Below are 12,294 nucleotides of genomic sequence, written 5' to 3'. Positions count from 1 at the left end.
CTCCGCGGGGGGAAAGGAGGGTGCGTGATGCGCAAATGACATTTGCTGCGGGAGCCGGGGGCGATCCTTGGAGATGACTGTGCCGGACTCCTCATCTGTGACTCAATGCATCCAGGAGACGTGAATCACACCACAGTGGAATTCTCTCTCTCCATCTCTCACTTTCTCTCTCTCTCTTTTTTTTTCCCTTACACTGCCTGAACAAGGATTCCCACAAAGCAAGCCGAATCCATTTATGATGCCACCAATGCCTAGGGAAGGACCAGCTCCTAACAAATAACACACATCCGAGCATGGAAGCACATTCCTAACATCAAATATCAACAAAAAAAGGAACAAAGATTTTTCAGGATTACCAGCAATACATAGAGTATATATATATATATATATATATATATATATATATATATATATATATATATATATATATATATATATAATGTGTGTCTTTATTGTAGGATACTGTTCATTAGGCTATATGACAACTACATAAGTCACTATGTCTGGCGTAACCCTACATAAATGCTTATTCCGATCACTCTCAATAAAAGTTACATTTGCCAACTTTGATCAAAGTTAGTCAAAGTAGCCTTTATGACAGATGATTCCTATTGAAATAAGCATTTGTAAACGTTTATGTAGGGTTCTGTCAGTTGTCATGATATGTGGTAGGTGTCATGCAGCCTCATGAAATGTTTCCTACATGTTTCATTAACCAGAAAACAAACGATGTAAATGTCCTTTCAAAGGTCCAATTGTGCAACTTAAAGAAGTTTTTCCAGGAGAAAAGAATATAGTTGTACTTTTTCATAACCTAATGTTTTAAAACAGAACAATAAAGCCTGGAGAAGAGACGGGGTGTGTGGAGACAATAGAACTTAGAAAATATCATTTCAATGGATTGTGGTACAGTTATGTTCCTTGAGTAAAAGTACTGAGATGTACCATTGAGGCTGCCACCCCAGTGACATTTTTGCACCTTTATTCCTGAGAGTATACAGTAAAGTGTCACCTATATGACAACAAAAGACCACTGACAAACAGTTGCTAATAACCTCTTTCAGAATGACACAAAAGCTCAACATATTGTTACATGATAAGAACATATTATAAGATAACATAATGGATGTTATTACTTCAATTTGATGTACAGAGTGGGGGTCTCTATGGGGAATTCAACAGAGAAAATAAGCTAACACATCCTCTATAGACACACTTAAATGAAACATATTTCAGTGCACCATTTATATTATACAAAATATAAAATTAGAGAAACTGTAAAATGTTCCCAAATTGTTTTATAAGTCAAATTATATGTATATAAGTATATGTATATGTATTTTAACTTTTTTCCAGTGTGTTTAATTCAGGGTGAAATGGTGGTCCCCAGCCAGGCAACTGGGGTCCTTTCTGTGTGAAGTTTGCATTTTCTACCTGTATCTTCACCGGTCCAAAGACATGCAGTCAGGACAACCAGATATGCTAAATTGCCCTTAGATGTGTGTGTGTGTGTGTGTGTGTATCTTTCGGTCTGCAATGGACTGGCAACTTGTCCATAATGTCTCCTGCCTTTTGCCCAATGAATGCTGGATAGGCTCCAGCAGCCCCATGACCCAGAAGGATAATCAGCTTAGAAAGTCATCAAAGAAACCATAAGGGTGCTTTACAATGTGCAGAGTACAGGGTGTGTTAGCTTTATAACACTTAGAAAATCAACAGTTAATTAATGGGCTGCTATATTTGCATTTATGCAAGGAATGCATATTAAACGTATGATTTATGAAAATAAGAGGGAGCTGTATTTGCAAATATTATATATATATAGATACACACACACACACACACACACACACACACACCTACACACACAGTTTTGAGTTTTTTACCATATCAACTAGCCCACACACCACACACTTAATATTGTTGTCTTTGAAGTCTTTCTCTGAAGTTGTGTCATGCATATTTCTTCATTTCTTGCACGCAAGGGACTAACATACCTCAGTGTAAATTCCATGTGATGAAATACCTCTAAATTCAATTCATGCAATTCCTGCTCACTGTTACACACCATCTTTGCATCTCAATGAACACAGCTTAGCAGAGCACCAATACTTCAAAATAACCAGGATTGGCTAATGTTTTCTGAGGATATTACAGACTGCTATGCTAAAGTAAGCCAGTATAAATCTGATTGAATGGTTTTGTGGTTGATAATACGATGAAATATTGACGTCAGTTGACCTAAAGAGAAATTCCGCTGGGAGGAGATACCTTAAAGCTGACATGTGCTAATTGTGTTAGCCTAACTCATTACTCTCAACCTTAATTATGAAGCAGATTAGCTGCTAGTGCTTAAGAGACACAATGACAGGATCAAAACTCATTACAAAAGGCAGACCTAGAGGATAGACTCCACAGTCCTGGTGTGACCAGTACAATCTTGCTAGCATTGATGGTTTGATTTGTGAACATCTCAGCATTTTCCACAGCTGCTCTTTGATTGATCCGAAGCTGATGGAAGATTCAACCACACCATCTGTCCGTTTGATCATACAACTCAAACTAAATGGCTTTATTCGGTTAGAAATGCATTATAATGCTTGGTGTTGAAGGTAATTTATGCTGTTTGTACATAGTGTCCTCTGTCAATGGAACGACAGGGTTGCCTGCCATCTCTAAGGAAGCACCCTGGTTGATAGCATGAGGCAGAACAGAACTGGGACATGCATGTCAGTGTAGTAGTAATGTAATTGATGCATATGCTGCATAATAAGATGAGCTCCTAAGGGCTGAGCTTCTACATATATAAATGCAGAGTCTGAGGTTCAGGCAGAGGTCACTATGTATTGGAGCTCTGGCTATTAAAATATTGTATGACTGTTTAAAACTGCCTCTCGCAATTATAAACGCATAATAATATTATGTTTGACTTCCACGCATGACTATTTTTGAGTGCTATGTCCACAGAACCTGAAATCTTTACAATCTGGCTCCACCAAATCATGAAGGCTGATTGCTGTATGATAATGACTGCAAAGATCCCATATGGAGTCTATAACAGATAATGAAAGTGAATTATTTAGTGTTGGGCCTCATCAGGAGATAAAGATTGCATTGCTTATTTATGACTGGTATTGATTGATGCCCCCCCCTCTCTCTTTTTTCAGATGTTAAATGGAAGGGGAAATGCATTTCTGAGCAAACATATACATAGAATGTCAACATATAGAATAACCCCGTTAATAGCTTGTGGGTATCAACAGTAATTTTGATAACTCAATGTCTTCCTGGACATAGCATTACTCACATTGAGCTGGAGCGTTTCCGTCCACTGCCCAATTACTTTGTACCCCGGAGAGCTGTTATTGTTCATCTGGTACTGGAACAAGTCGTAGCGTCCCGGAGCATCTCCATTATGATTGAAAGTCACAGATGTTCCAGCACTCCCTGAGAAAGAAAAGAAAAAGAAAAAGAAAGGAGTAGTCTATTACATTTTGGTTCCCAATGATTGGCACAGTGTTGCGGGTGTTCTACTGCACTCACCTGAGACAACAGTGATTTCATGTGCTATGAAAATAAGGCAAAATGTGGAGATCAAATTGACTACAGCAGAAGTTACTACATTGAACTACGTCTTGCATCCTTTGAGAGAGAATCGCAAACACCTTTCTTGCCACCGGGAATCAAAACCTATGCTCTCTGATCTTTCCTCACTCTTTTATTGCCAGGCTATTGTCTATTGCTGGCTTCAAAACCACAGACTTTGTTGACTATTGTCTACAAGGAAGAAAGGGTTCTTTTGTCGTTTGTTTGAAACATAAACTGTAAGCAGCCTTCAGGTCAGGAGCTCAGCCTGGTAGGGCCCGACACTCATCCAAGTCCCAGATCTGCCTCCTTTTTGACTTGGCACAATGAAACAACAACACTCTGTTCACTTCTTGCTAAATAAAATACAGTAAAGTTCTGCTAAAATTTAGCCCAGCGTTTTGTCCAGTTGTTTTTCTGAATGGCAATTCACAGCTGCGGAGTTGGCATATGCATGTACTGAAGCCAAAAAGCAGTTCAAAGTTTTAATTAAGGGGCTCCTGAGGGGCACAATCAGAAGGCCGAGTCATGTTGCCTGGAATCGAATTTGATTCCCTGTGATCCAATACTGGAAGCGGATGACAGCCCTACTGGTAATGTCGCTGGGCTGAAGGATGACTTCGTTTCTTAGTAACACTTTACTGTAGGGTGCTGTTCATAAGGTTACATGACACTCACATAAGCCTGTGATGACAACTGACATAACCCTACAAAATTGTTTAAAATACTTATTCCAATAGGCTTTATCTGTCATAAAGGCTACTTTTACACGTTTTATAGAAAATGACTCCTATTGGAATAAGCATTTATAAACATTTATGAAGGGTTATGTCAGTTGGCACAACAAGCTTATGTAGGTGTCATGTAGCCTTATGAACAACACCCTACAGTAAAGTGTTGCTGTTTTATTTCTGACAATTGATGAGGAGTGATGCATCAATGTGGCTTGCTTTCATCCTCCCCGCATGGTGGCTATCAGAATATAATAGCACAGATCTAAGGGTCTCTGAAAAACCAAAAGAAAGAATGGACTTGCAATCCTGGGAAGAAAGTTCATGTCAAATTACCTCACAAGAAGGTTAATGTCAAGTTACCTCACAAGAAAAGTGAGATTTTTTTTTCTCTAAAAATTCTAATTCAAGACTCGACTCTTATAAGTCATGTTGACTTATTAAAGTTGAGTCTTAGATTTTTGGTAAAGAAATCTCACTTTTAGCTTCAGAAATTGCATTACACAATAGTAAAGCCCTATCTAACCTGTTGTGCTAGAAATGGCTTCAAACAGTGAAGCTTTCACAATGCAAAAGCCTTCAAGACAGAACTGGCAGTAAATGAGTTCTTAGCCTTGGGTCTGAGTCGCTCAACATGAAATATCTAAGCCATTGACTTCAGTCCCCTTCTCTGCTGGCTAATGCTGACTTTGGCCTCCTGAAAAGTTAAAACAAACTTTCAAATCAAAGCTAAAAATGACAGTAGCTGTAGACAAAAGACTTTTTCCAATGTAAGATGAGATCGCAAGCCTCTGTTGTTTGGCATTGAGTAAAAGCATGTGCCTGGCCTGGCCAATCAAATCAGTTTGTAAGTTTTGAGCCAGTCTTATCAGATCTCAGCGCAGTTGTGTTTAGCAGTGGCAAAGCATGTCATGTCATTTCTCCATTTATCTTAAATTCACCTTTACAGGCACTTGCATATAACATGACACCCATATATATCGTCTAAACTGCTTTTCCCTGAGGGGTGCAGGGGTTGCTGGAGCCTATCCCAGCTGACATTGGGCGGAAGGCAGGATGTTGCCATTTACATTGTGTGTAAATTTGATAGTGAATGGACCAGAAGAAATGGCTTAGAATCACTTGGAAAAAAGTCTGGTTCCCCTGACTTACATTTAAAGTAAAGTATGTTTTTTTCCTTCTCCTGTAAAGTTACCATTTTGGAGATACGAGGTTTTGTTCCGACAACACGCAGCGATATGCTCTGTTATCTTTGTCACTACTTCCCAAAACTGCTGCAGCAGCTTCAGCGGCTGTAAACTCTTTGTATGCCACTTCACATGCGATGTGGACTGAATGAAGAACGAAGGGTTTCTAACGTGATGAGTTAGTCCTTAATGATTTCCTGAGTCAATTTAAGACAAAATACAGACAGACACAAGTCCATCAATTATACATGAGAGGCAGATGACATGTATGTCAGCGTCTTTTCAGTCTTATAACCCTGAACGTGAATGTGAATAAGATGGAATGGAAAGGGCGACTCAGGTTCAGGTAATATTTCTGTGCTGAATCATTGCAAGGATAGAAAAACCTATATAGAAACATCAGATTCAACATTGCAGGTGCAGTCATGGATCCCAGACAGCTAATATATTTGACAGAGGCCGGGTTAGAGACCCTTTTCTGAGTTACTGCGATGCAACAAACTGTTGTGCAATGTGAATATACCATTCACTGTCCAAAGATTGTTAAATGAGAAGAAAAAAGGTTGGATGTTTGTTAGCTTGCTACTAAAGCTAGTGTGCTACTTTATCCTGCTTTAGCTATTACATTTTGGTTTCCAATGATTGGCACAATACCACTGTGTTTCGGTGTATCCAGCTGAGACACCAGTGCGGTACATGCAGTATGAAACTGAGGCAAAATTTGAGATCAAATTTACTACAGCAAAGAGAAGAGATAGCTGTGGCCCGTGCAGTTCCACTCGGCGTTGAACTTTTGCCCCTGAGCTTTGAGATGAGCAGAAAAAGGAGCACAGTTTGGGTATTTCCTAGCTTGTTAGTTAGCCTAGTCATATGTGTGCTGCATCCTTTTTTCACAGCATTTAATCTTCCGTTTGCTGTACCGTCTTCATTTGGTGATGTAAGAAAATCCACTCTTCTTAGACACTGATGCAGCGCTGTAAATGGACACTAAGGCTGTGTTCAGACAGCGGAGCACATACATATTACATTATTTTATTTATAAACATTAATTCAGTATCTTATGCGCCATGCTGTACAGTGATATCAAAGATGTTTAAAAAACCTTGAAAGACAAAAGACGAGTGCCCCTCACCACTGTACCTTGGAGAGTAATTCACTTTAATCTTGAGTCTTTTTTCAGGTTGTAGTGTTCAAGGCACTTGCTGAGTAGGAAGCATTGTTCACATGATCTCCAAGAGTTTATGGACAAATTCACCGCAAACAGAAAGAGAGACAACACACAGAAAGAGCAAAAGAGAGAGAGAGAGAGAGAGAGAGAGAGAGAGACACCTGGGCTGAGCCCTGGATCTTTACACACCCAGCCGGCGCTCCTGGGAAGGATTAAGTCTGGTGTAATCCAGAAAGAGGCCCCACCAATGCTAGTTTCTTGAGTCTGTCTATTTAGTGAGCTGTGTGATGAGGTGTTGAACTTTCTGCCAGTAACGCCGCCTATAAAGATCTGCTCCACTCCTTTTCCGCCTTGCGGAACCTGTCACATGTGGATTCTTCACAATTCAGTTGGAGATTTTTTTGCACCGAGCACCAGCTTTTTTAAGAGTGTTGTAGCAACAGAGGACTCCTTTCTGGGTGTTATATAGAAGTCTACAATAGAAATTCCATCAATCTAAAGAACCCTAACTCTTTAACCATGCAAAGGGTTCTGTGCATGTTTATGGTTCTATATAGAACCATTTTCTTCACTAAAGGACATTTAAAAGTCTAAAAAAAACCCACCAAAGTTTACAGAATCCAAGGACCAAAGAAGTGACTGCACCCTTTTTACGATGAGCTTGAACATATTCTGGGTGATGAGCTAAGCTGTCAGTCAGTGAATCTTCATGATGGCTCCTGTGATGCTGGTGAAGATGAAACTGAAAGTTGCTGTTCGTTGGCAGTTGTGATTGTTTACCTCTGGATGAGCCACGTGAAGCAACATAAAGCATTTTGTGCAAGCGGGCAGATTAGTAGCTGATCTGTTCAGACTGATGTCACATACAGGTCACATTCAAAAGATATTGTAAACAGCCAAACAGAAAAATAGGATTTGTTGAGAAAATCAGATTTTACATGCTGTGTGAATGTAGCCTAATTGTTAGCATGTCAGTAATTGATGCATCCTCGATATTAAAGTCAGATCAGGAGCATCTCCAGCTATTTTTTGTACTTGCATTCTTCACACTGGAACTGAATTTGCATGAAAGAATCACATCAAGCAAGAACATAAGATCGAGATGAAGAGTCAGATAAAGGATAAGCATTAGCAATGACTATGACTGTGAAGAAAATAAGGGAAAATGAATCATAAAGAAAATAAACTCTACTTAGAAACTCCGCAGGCTGGAAAACTGATCCTGGTTCTCCACCTCCTCCATTAACCAAACACGTGACGGTCAGCCCATGATTATTATTTTAAAAAAGGCGATACAACAAGGAATTTTCAGCATGAATTCTTCTGCCCTCATGAAGCGGTGCCAGAATGGGAGGAGAAGAAAGCGGCGCCAGCAGCTATTAAAGCCTGATTCTGAGGCACTACAAAAGAGTTGGGACTACTGTGGCACATTGAGCCGCGTGGGCGGGCAAGGCAACCTGCTGCAGAGCTTTCGTGCTCCATTATCCCCGCTGTAGCTATGGCTTTTAGGGGGAGAGAGAGGGAGACATGCCGAGTGACTTTCTCCTCTCAAAGACTGACAAGACTCAGTGTGACAACGGGGTAGCGATGAGGTAACTCTTGTAACTGCAGTAGTTACAAGGACATTTAGCTACAGGAACGCTGCGAGGAAGAGGCATTCACATGAAGATGGGCTCTCAGAGATGGCGCACTCTGCTGAAATGAGATGAATAGCAGGATCAGCGAGCATTTCTTCTGTATGCACTGCATAGAAAAGAAAAGATAAAAGGGCATAGGATTTCAGCTGTGCACAAAAACCAGGCCAAGTCTTTCTGCCATTCTAATACATAAAGCTGGTTTAGTACTAAACCATCAGTGGTGGTGGGTAGATTACTTCAGAAATGTGGTCTGGCAGTGATTACAAACTAGAAAGAGAAAGTTTGTGAACAAACTTCAAGTTGCCTTGAAAACAAAAACAGTTTGTAACGTTAAGACATTAAAATGGTAGAAGACTGTTCATGGTTGCTAAAGTGTTGCTTAGATGTTGCTAGGTGGGCCATACAGTATCCAAGATGGATGGTAATGTGTTGCTAGGTGCTACATAAAACTGCTAATTTAAATCCACTGCCAACTTAAATTCAGTGCCACTTTAAATGCAATCATAAGTACATTTACTTAAATTCACCGTGACCTTAAATCTACTGCCACAAAATCACTGATACCTTAATTTCAGTGCCACCTTTAATCCACCTTAAAATCCATTATTTGTGCTGTTATTGTTGTGTATTAGGCTGTAAGCGTGTAAGTCTTTGTGTATGTGTGTCTGTGTGGGAAATTTATGACATCTGTATTATGACATCACTTGTGGCGGTAAGACTTGAATGTCCTGAACGTTCTGCCATTTATTTCCTATGGGGAAAACACATCATCTTTGAATGATTGTTTTACGAAAACTGTACATCAGATCACTTAGAAAAACACAAGCACAGTTTTTGTTATCCGGTGAATGCAGAACAAAGTCGGAGAGCCAACATTACTACTAGGGATCTCTTCAGATGAGGAGCACAAGCTAGAAGCTAAAGTCGGAAAGGTGGCTGGCTATCTGGTTACCTTACCTCAGTTTGGCTGTTTCTCTGGAATCCATTTCTTGCTAAATAAACATAGAATTGCTGCTTTGTATCTAATTCTATTTAAGGTAAGACTTATTTAGGAGCTAAAGTGAGTTTTGAGCTTGTTACCCTGGCTGCCTGGCTATCTTCTACTACTATCTACTCTTTAAAAAGACAATTCAAGGGTTCTTTGGTGAAGAAAATTGTTCTTTAAACAACTACAAACACTCAAAGAACCCTTTACATGATTAAAGGGTTCTTTTGCGTGGGTTTTTTAGAATGTGCTGTAGATGGTGCTATATAGTAGAATCATACTACACAGCACTCAAAAGGGTTTCTCTATTGTTATGATGCTGAGCTTGTTACAGTAGAAGAACCCTTTTGGGTGCTATTTAGATCCTTTAAAAATGTTTTATATGGAACCATCTACTGCACATTCTCCATCAATCTGAAGAACCATTTCATCATCCAAAGAGCTATTTAATCATGCAAAAGTTCTTTGAGTGTTCACGATTCTCTATAGAACCATTTTCTTTAACTAAAGAACCCTTGAAGACCATCTTTTACCACACTAAGAGTGTAGGTACTTTACCTCAATTTGGCCTTTTTTCAAGACTGACTGCCATTTTGAGCTGAATAAAGATCATTTTTTATGATTTTGTTTGATGTAATTTAAGAGTTACATTAATGCATGCTTGGCTGTACTTATTAGCTTAAAGATCAGTGGATAGCAGTCAGCACTGATTGACACCACAGGGATTCCTAATGGTTTTATGGTGTATTTGTGTAATGCATGCTGGGAATTGTAGTTAGAGGACAGCGAGGAAATATGAAAATAATGTGAAATTGAGAATTCAGTAAAACCTGACAAAGCTGCAGAATATAATGTTGCAACATATTACACCAGTTTTAGGCTGCAGGAAATTCACCAAAGTCAATCATCTATATAAAACTGGACACCAGCTTCAGAACTTTTATGCACAAAAATTAGACTTAAAATTAGTGTAGCTTTATGTTCATTATGTTTATTACAATTAAAAAAACACCCTGAAGCACTAAAGTTAGTGTTAAAACACCATAATTCCTTTCTATGGAACAGTATTATAGAGTAAACTGAGAACTGACTGATGAAAGATTTCCGTGTGTAGGAAGATTCCCCCATGTGCTTGCCATTACATTCCTCTGCACTCTTGACTACCTTGACTTATATTTCTCTCCTTGGCCGGGAGAAAATCTCTTTAATAGAAGGACTGATTCACTCACTTCAAAAGCATCTTGCTGTATTTATTACATGTCAGAAATGTCAGAGAATCCAGAGATGTCATTTAATGTTAGATCACAGGAATGTCATGAATGCAGCAATGTCTGATCTATACTTCGCTTTAATAGCGAGAGCGGTTCTTTTCCCTCAAGCTAAACGAAGCATTCAACGAATTGTGAAAGAGCGTGAAGTTAGATGCCCAAACTGCAGGTGTGCCAACTGCAGGAATAGCAGAGAATGATGTGCCAAGAGAGACAGTGTCCAAAATTATGATGACACACTTCAAACAGACAAAGGCTGCCTGAATATGGGAAAGCAGTGAAAAGGTGAAGATAGACAGCAAAAAAGTTCAGATAGCTCAACAAGAAACTTTACCATGGACGACAATACTTTAACTTACATTTATAATAGGGTTATTTACAACTATTTGACCTTGGACAGAGGAGCAATGTAATATAGTCCTATGACCAATGAGTTCCACTGGATCTGAACAGTGGTTACATAACTGGCTACACTGATAATGGCTACCTACTTCTGGAGAGGAAACTAGCAGCGTTGATTTGCTCAGCCTACTTGACCAATTAAAACACATGCAACCAGCAACATGTGGTGGTGTTGAGCCTGGAGTTGGGTTTTGGAGGCTATTACTCTTTTAAACGTCTTACAAAAATAAGCCCCCCAAAAACTGCATGAAAGGTAAGCACAGTATTTGTTTTCTATACTGTTTCTCCTGTTTTTTTCTCCTTGTTTCTCCCATTAACTTGCCATCAACAACAGGCCTATCACTGGTCTCATTAAGTCATTAAGAAGGAATAATGAGTTTATTCAGTGCTGAAATTCAAAATATAGCTGCCTACTTAAGCACATGAAATATTAAGCAATATATATATAACTATTTACTTATGTATCAGGGACATTGCACCTTAATCAACATAAAGGAAATACGCATATTAGCCAAATAGCCAAACGTTCAACTGTAGTCCCTGAGGCCTAATGTTACATCCACGCAATCTTCAACACAGACCAATAAAATGCAAGTTATTCATTTTTAGGAGATGTTTCTAAGGAGATTAGATCCAAAATATGCTACTTTGCATAATGAAAGAGAGAGTCAAAGGAAGGCAACAGACTGGAGTTCAAGAAAACCGTTAAATGATACAAAGAAAATGTGACTGAACAACTGAGCAAAGCCTAGTGGGCCACTTAGAACTATCACTGTCAGATAAACAGCACTTAAAGCTTTCATCTCTGAGAGAGAGGAGGACATCAAGCTGCTTCAGATCTGAAAACATCCACAGGTGTTTCTGTCCATCCTTCCACTGTGAGAAGACGACTCAGCGCTATAGGTCTGAAAGGCTGGCAGCTGCCAAAGGCCCTCACTGAGAAAAGGAAACAGACAAATAAGAACACATGCAAATCAAAGAAGCTGCTGATGTTCTCAGAACAATGGACTGACCACCCAGTCCCATCTAGACCTCCATGTCATTGAATGTATTTGGATTATGAAGATCATAGACAGCAGAAAATGCAACCAACTTCTGAGACCGATCTTTGGAAAGATGGAAAAATATACCTGCGGATTTCTTTGAAAAATTGAATTATTCATTATATTTAGTTGTTGAGGCGTCTGTGTAATTCTTTGTTTAATACATACTAAATGGTCATGTTGAATGGAATAAAATGAACAGTAGGGTAGTAGGGTAGACTCACTTCTGCACTGTATTTTATATATCGCTATTGTTGGATTAAAACCTTGTTTCTCCAAAATTCTAAC

The 12,294-nt window shown here is 39.2% G+C and overlaps 1 protein-coding gene across 2 annotated transcripts in view; it reads right to left on the bottom strand.

Moving 5' to 3' along the window:
* The window catches only part of LOC108431596 (metabotropic glutamate receptor 7), a 309,666-nt gene that overhangs the window by 75,659 nt on the left and 221,713 nt on the right, over positions 1-12,294 (bottom strand). For both annotated transcript variants that reach the window (XM_017704846.2, XM_017704845.2), the window contains exon 7: positions 3,308-3,447. In XM_017704846.2, coding sequence (XP_017560335.1) covers positions 3,308-3,447 — 140 coding nt within the window. The remainder of the gene's footprint in view (positions 1-3,307; positions 3,448-12,294) is intronic.

This window comes from Pygocentrus nattereri, chromosome 21, assembly GCF_015220715.1.
Source record: "Pygocentrus nattereri isolate fPygNat1 chromosome 21, fPygNat1.pri, whole genome shotgun sequence".
In the NCBI taxonomy this organism is placed as follows: domain Eukaryota; kingdom Metazoa; phylum Chordata; class Actinopteri; order Characiformes; family Serrasalmidae; genus Pygocentrus; species Pygocentrus nattereri.
The sequence above is the reverse complement of the archived record's forward strand: the minus strand, read 5'-3'. Positions and strand labels throughout refer to the sequence as shown.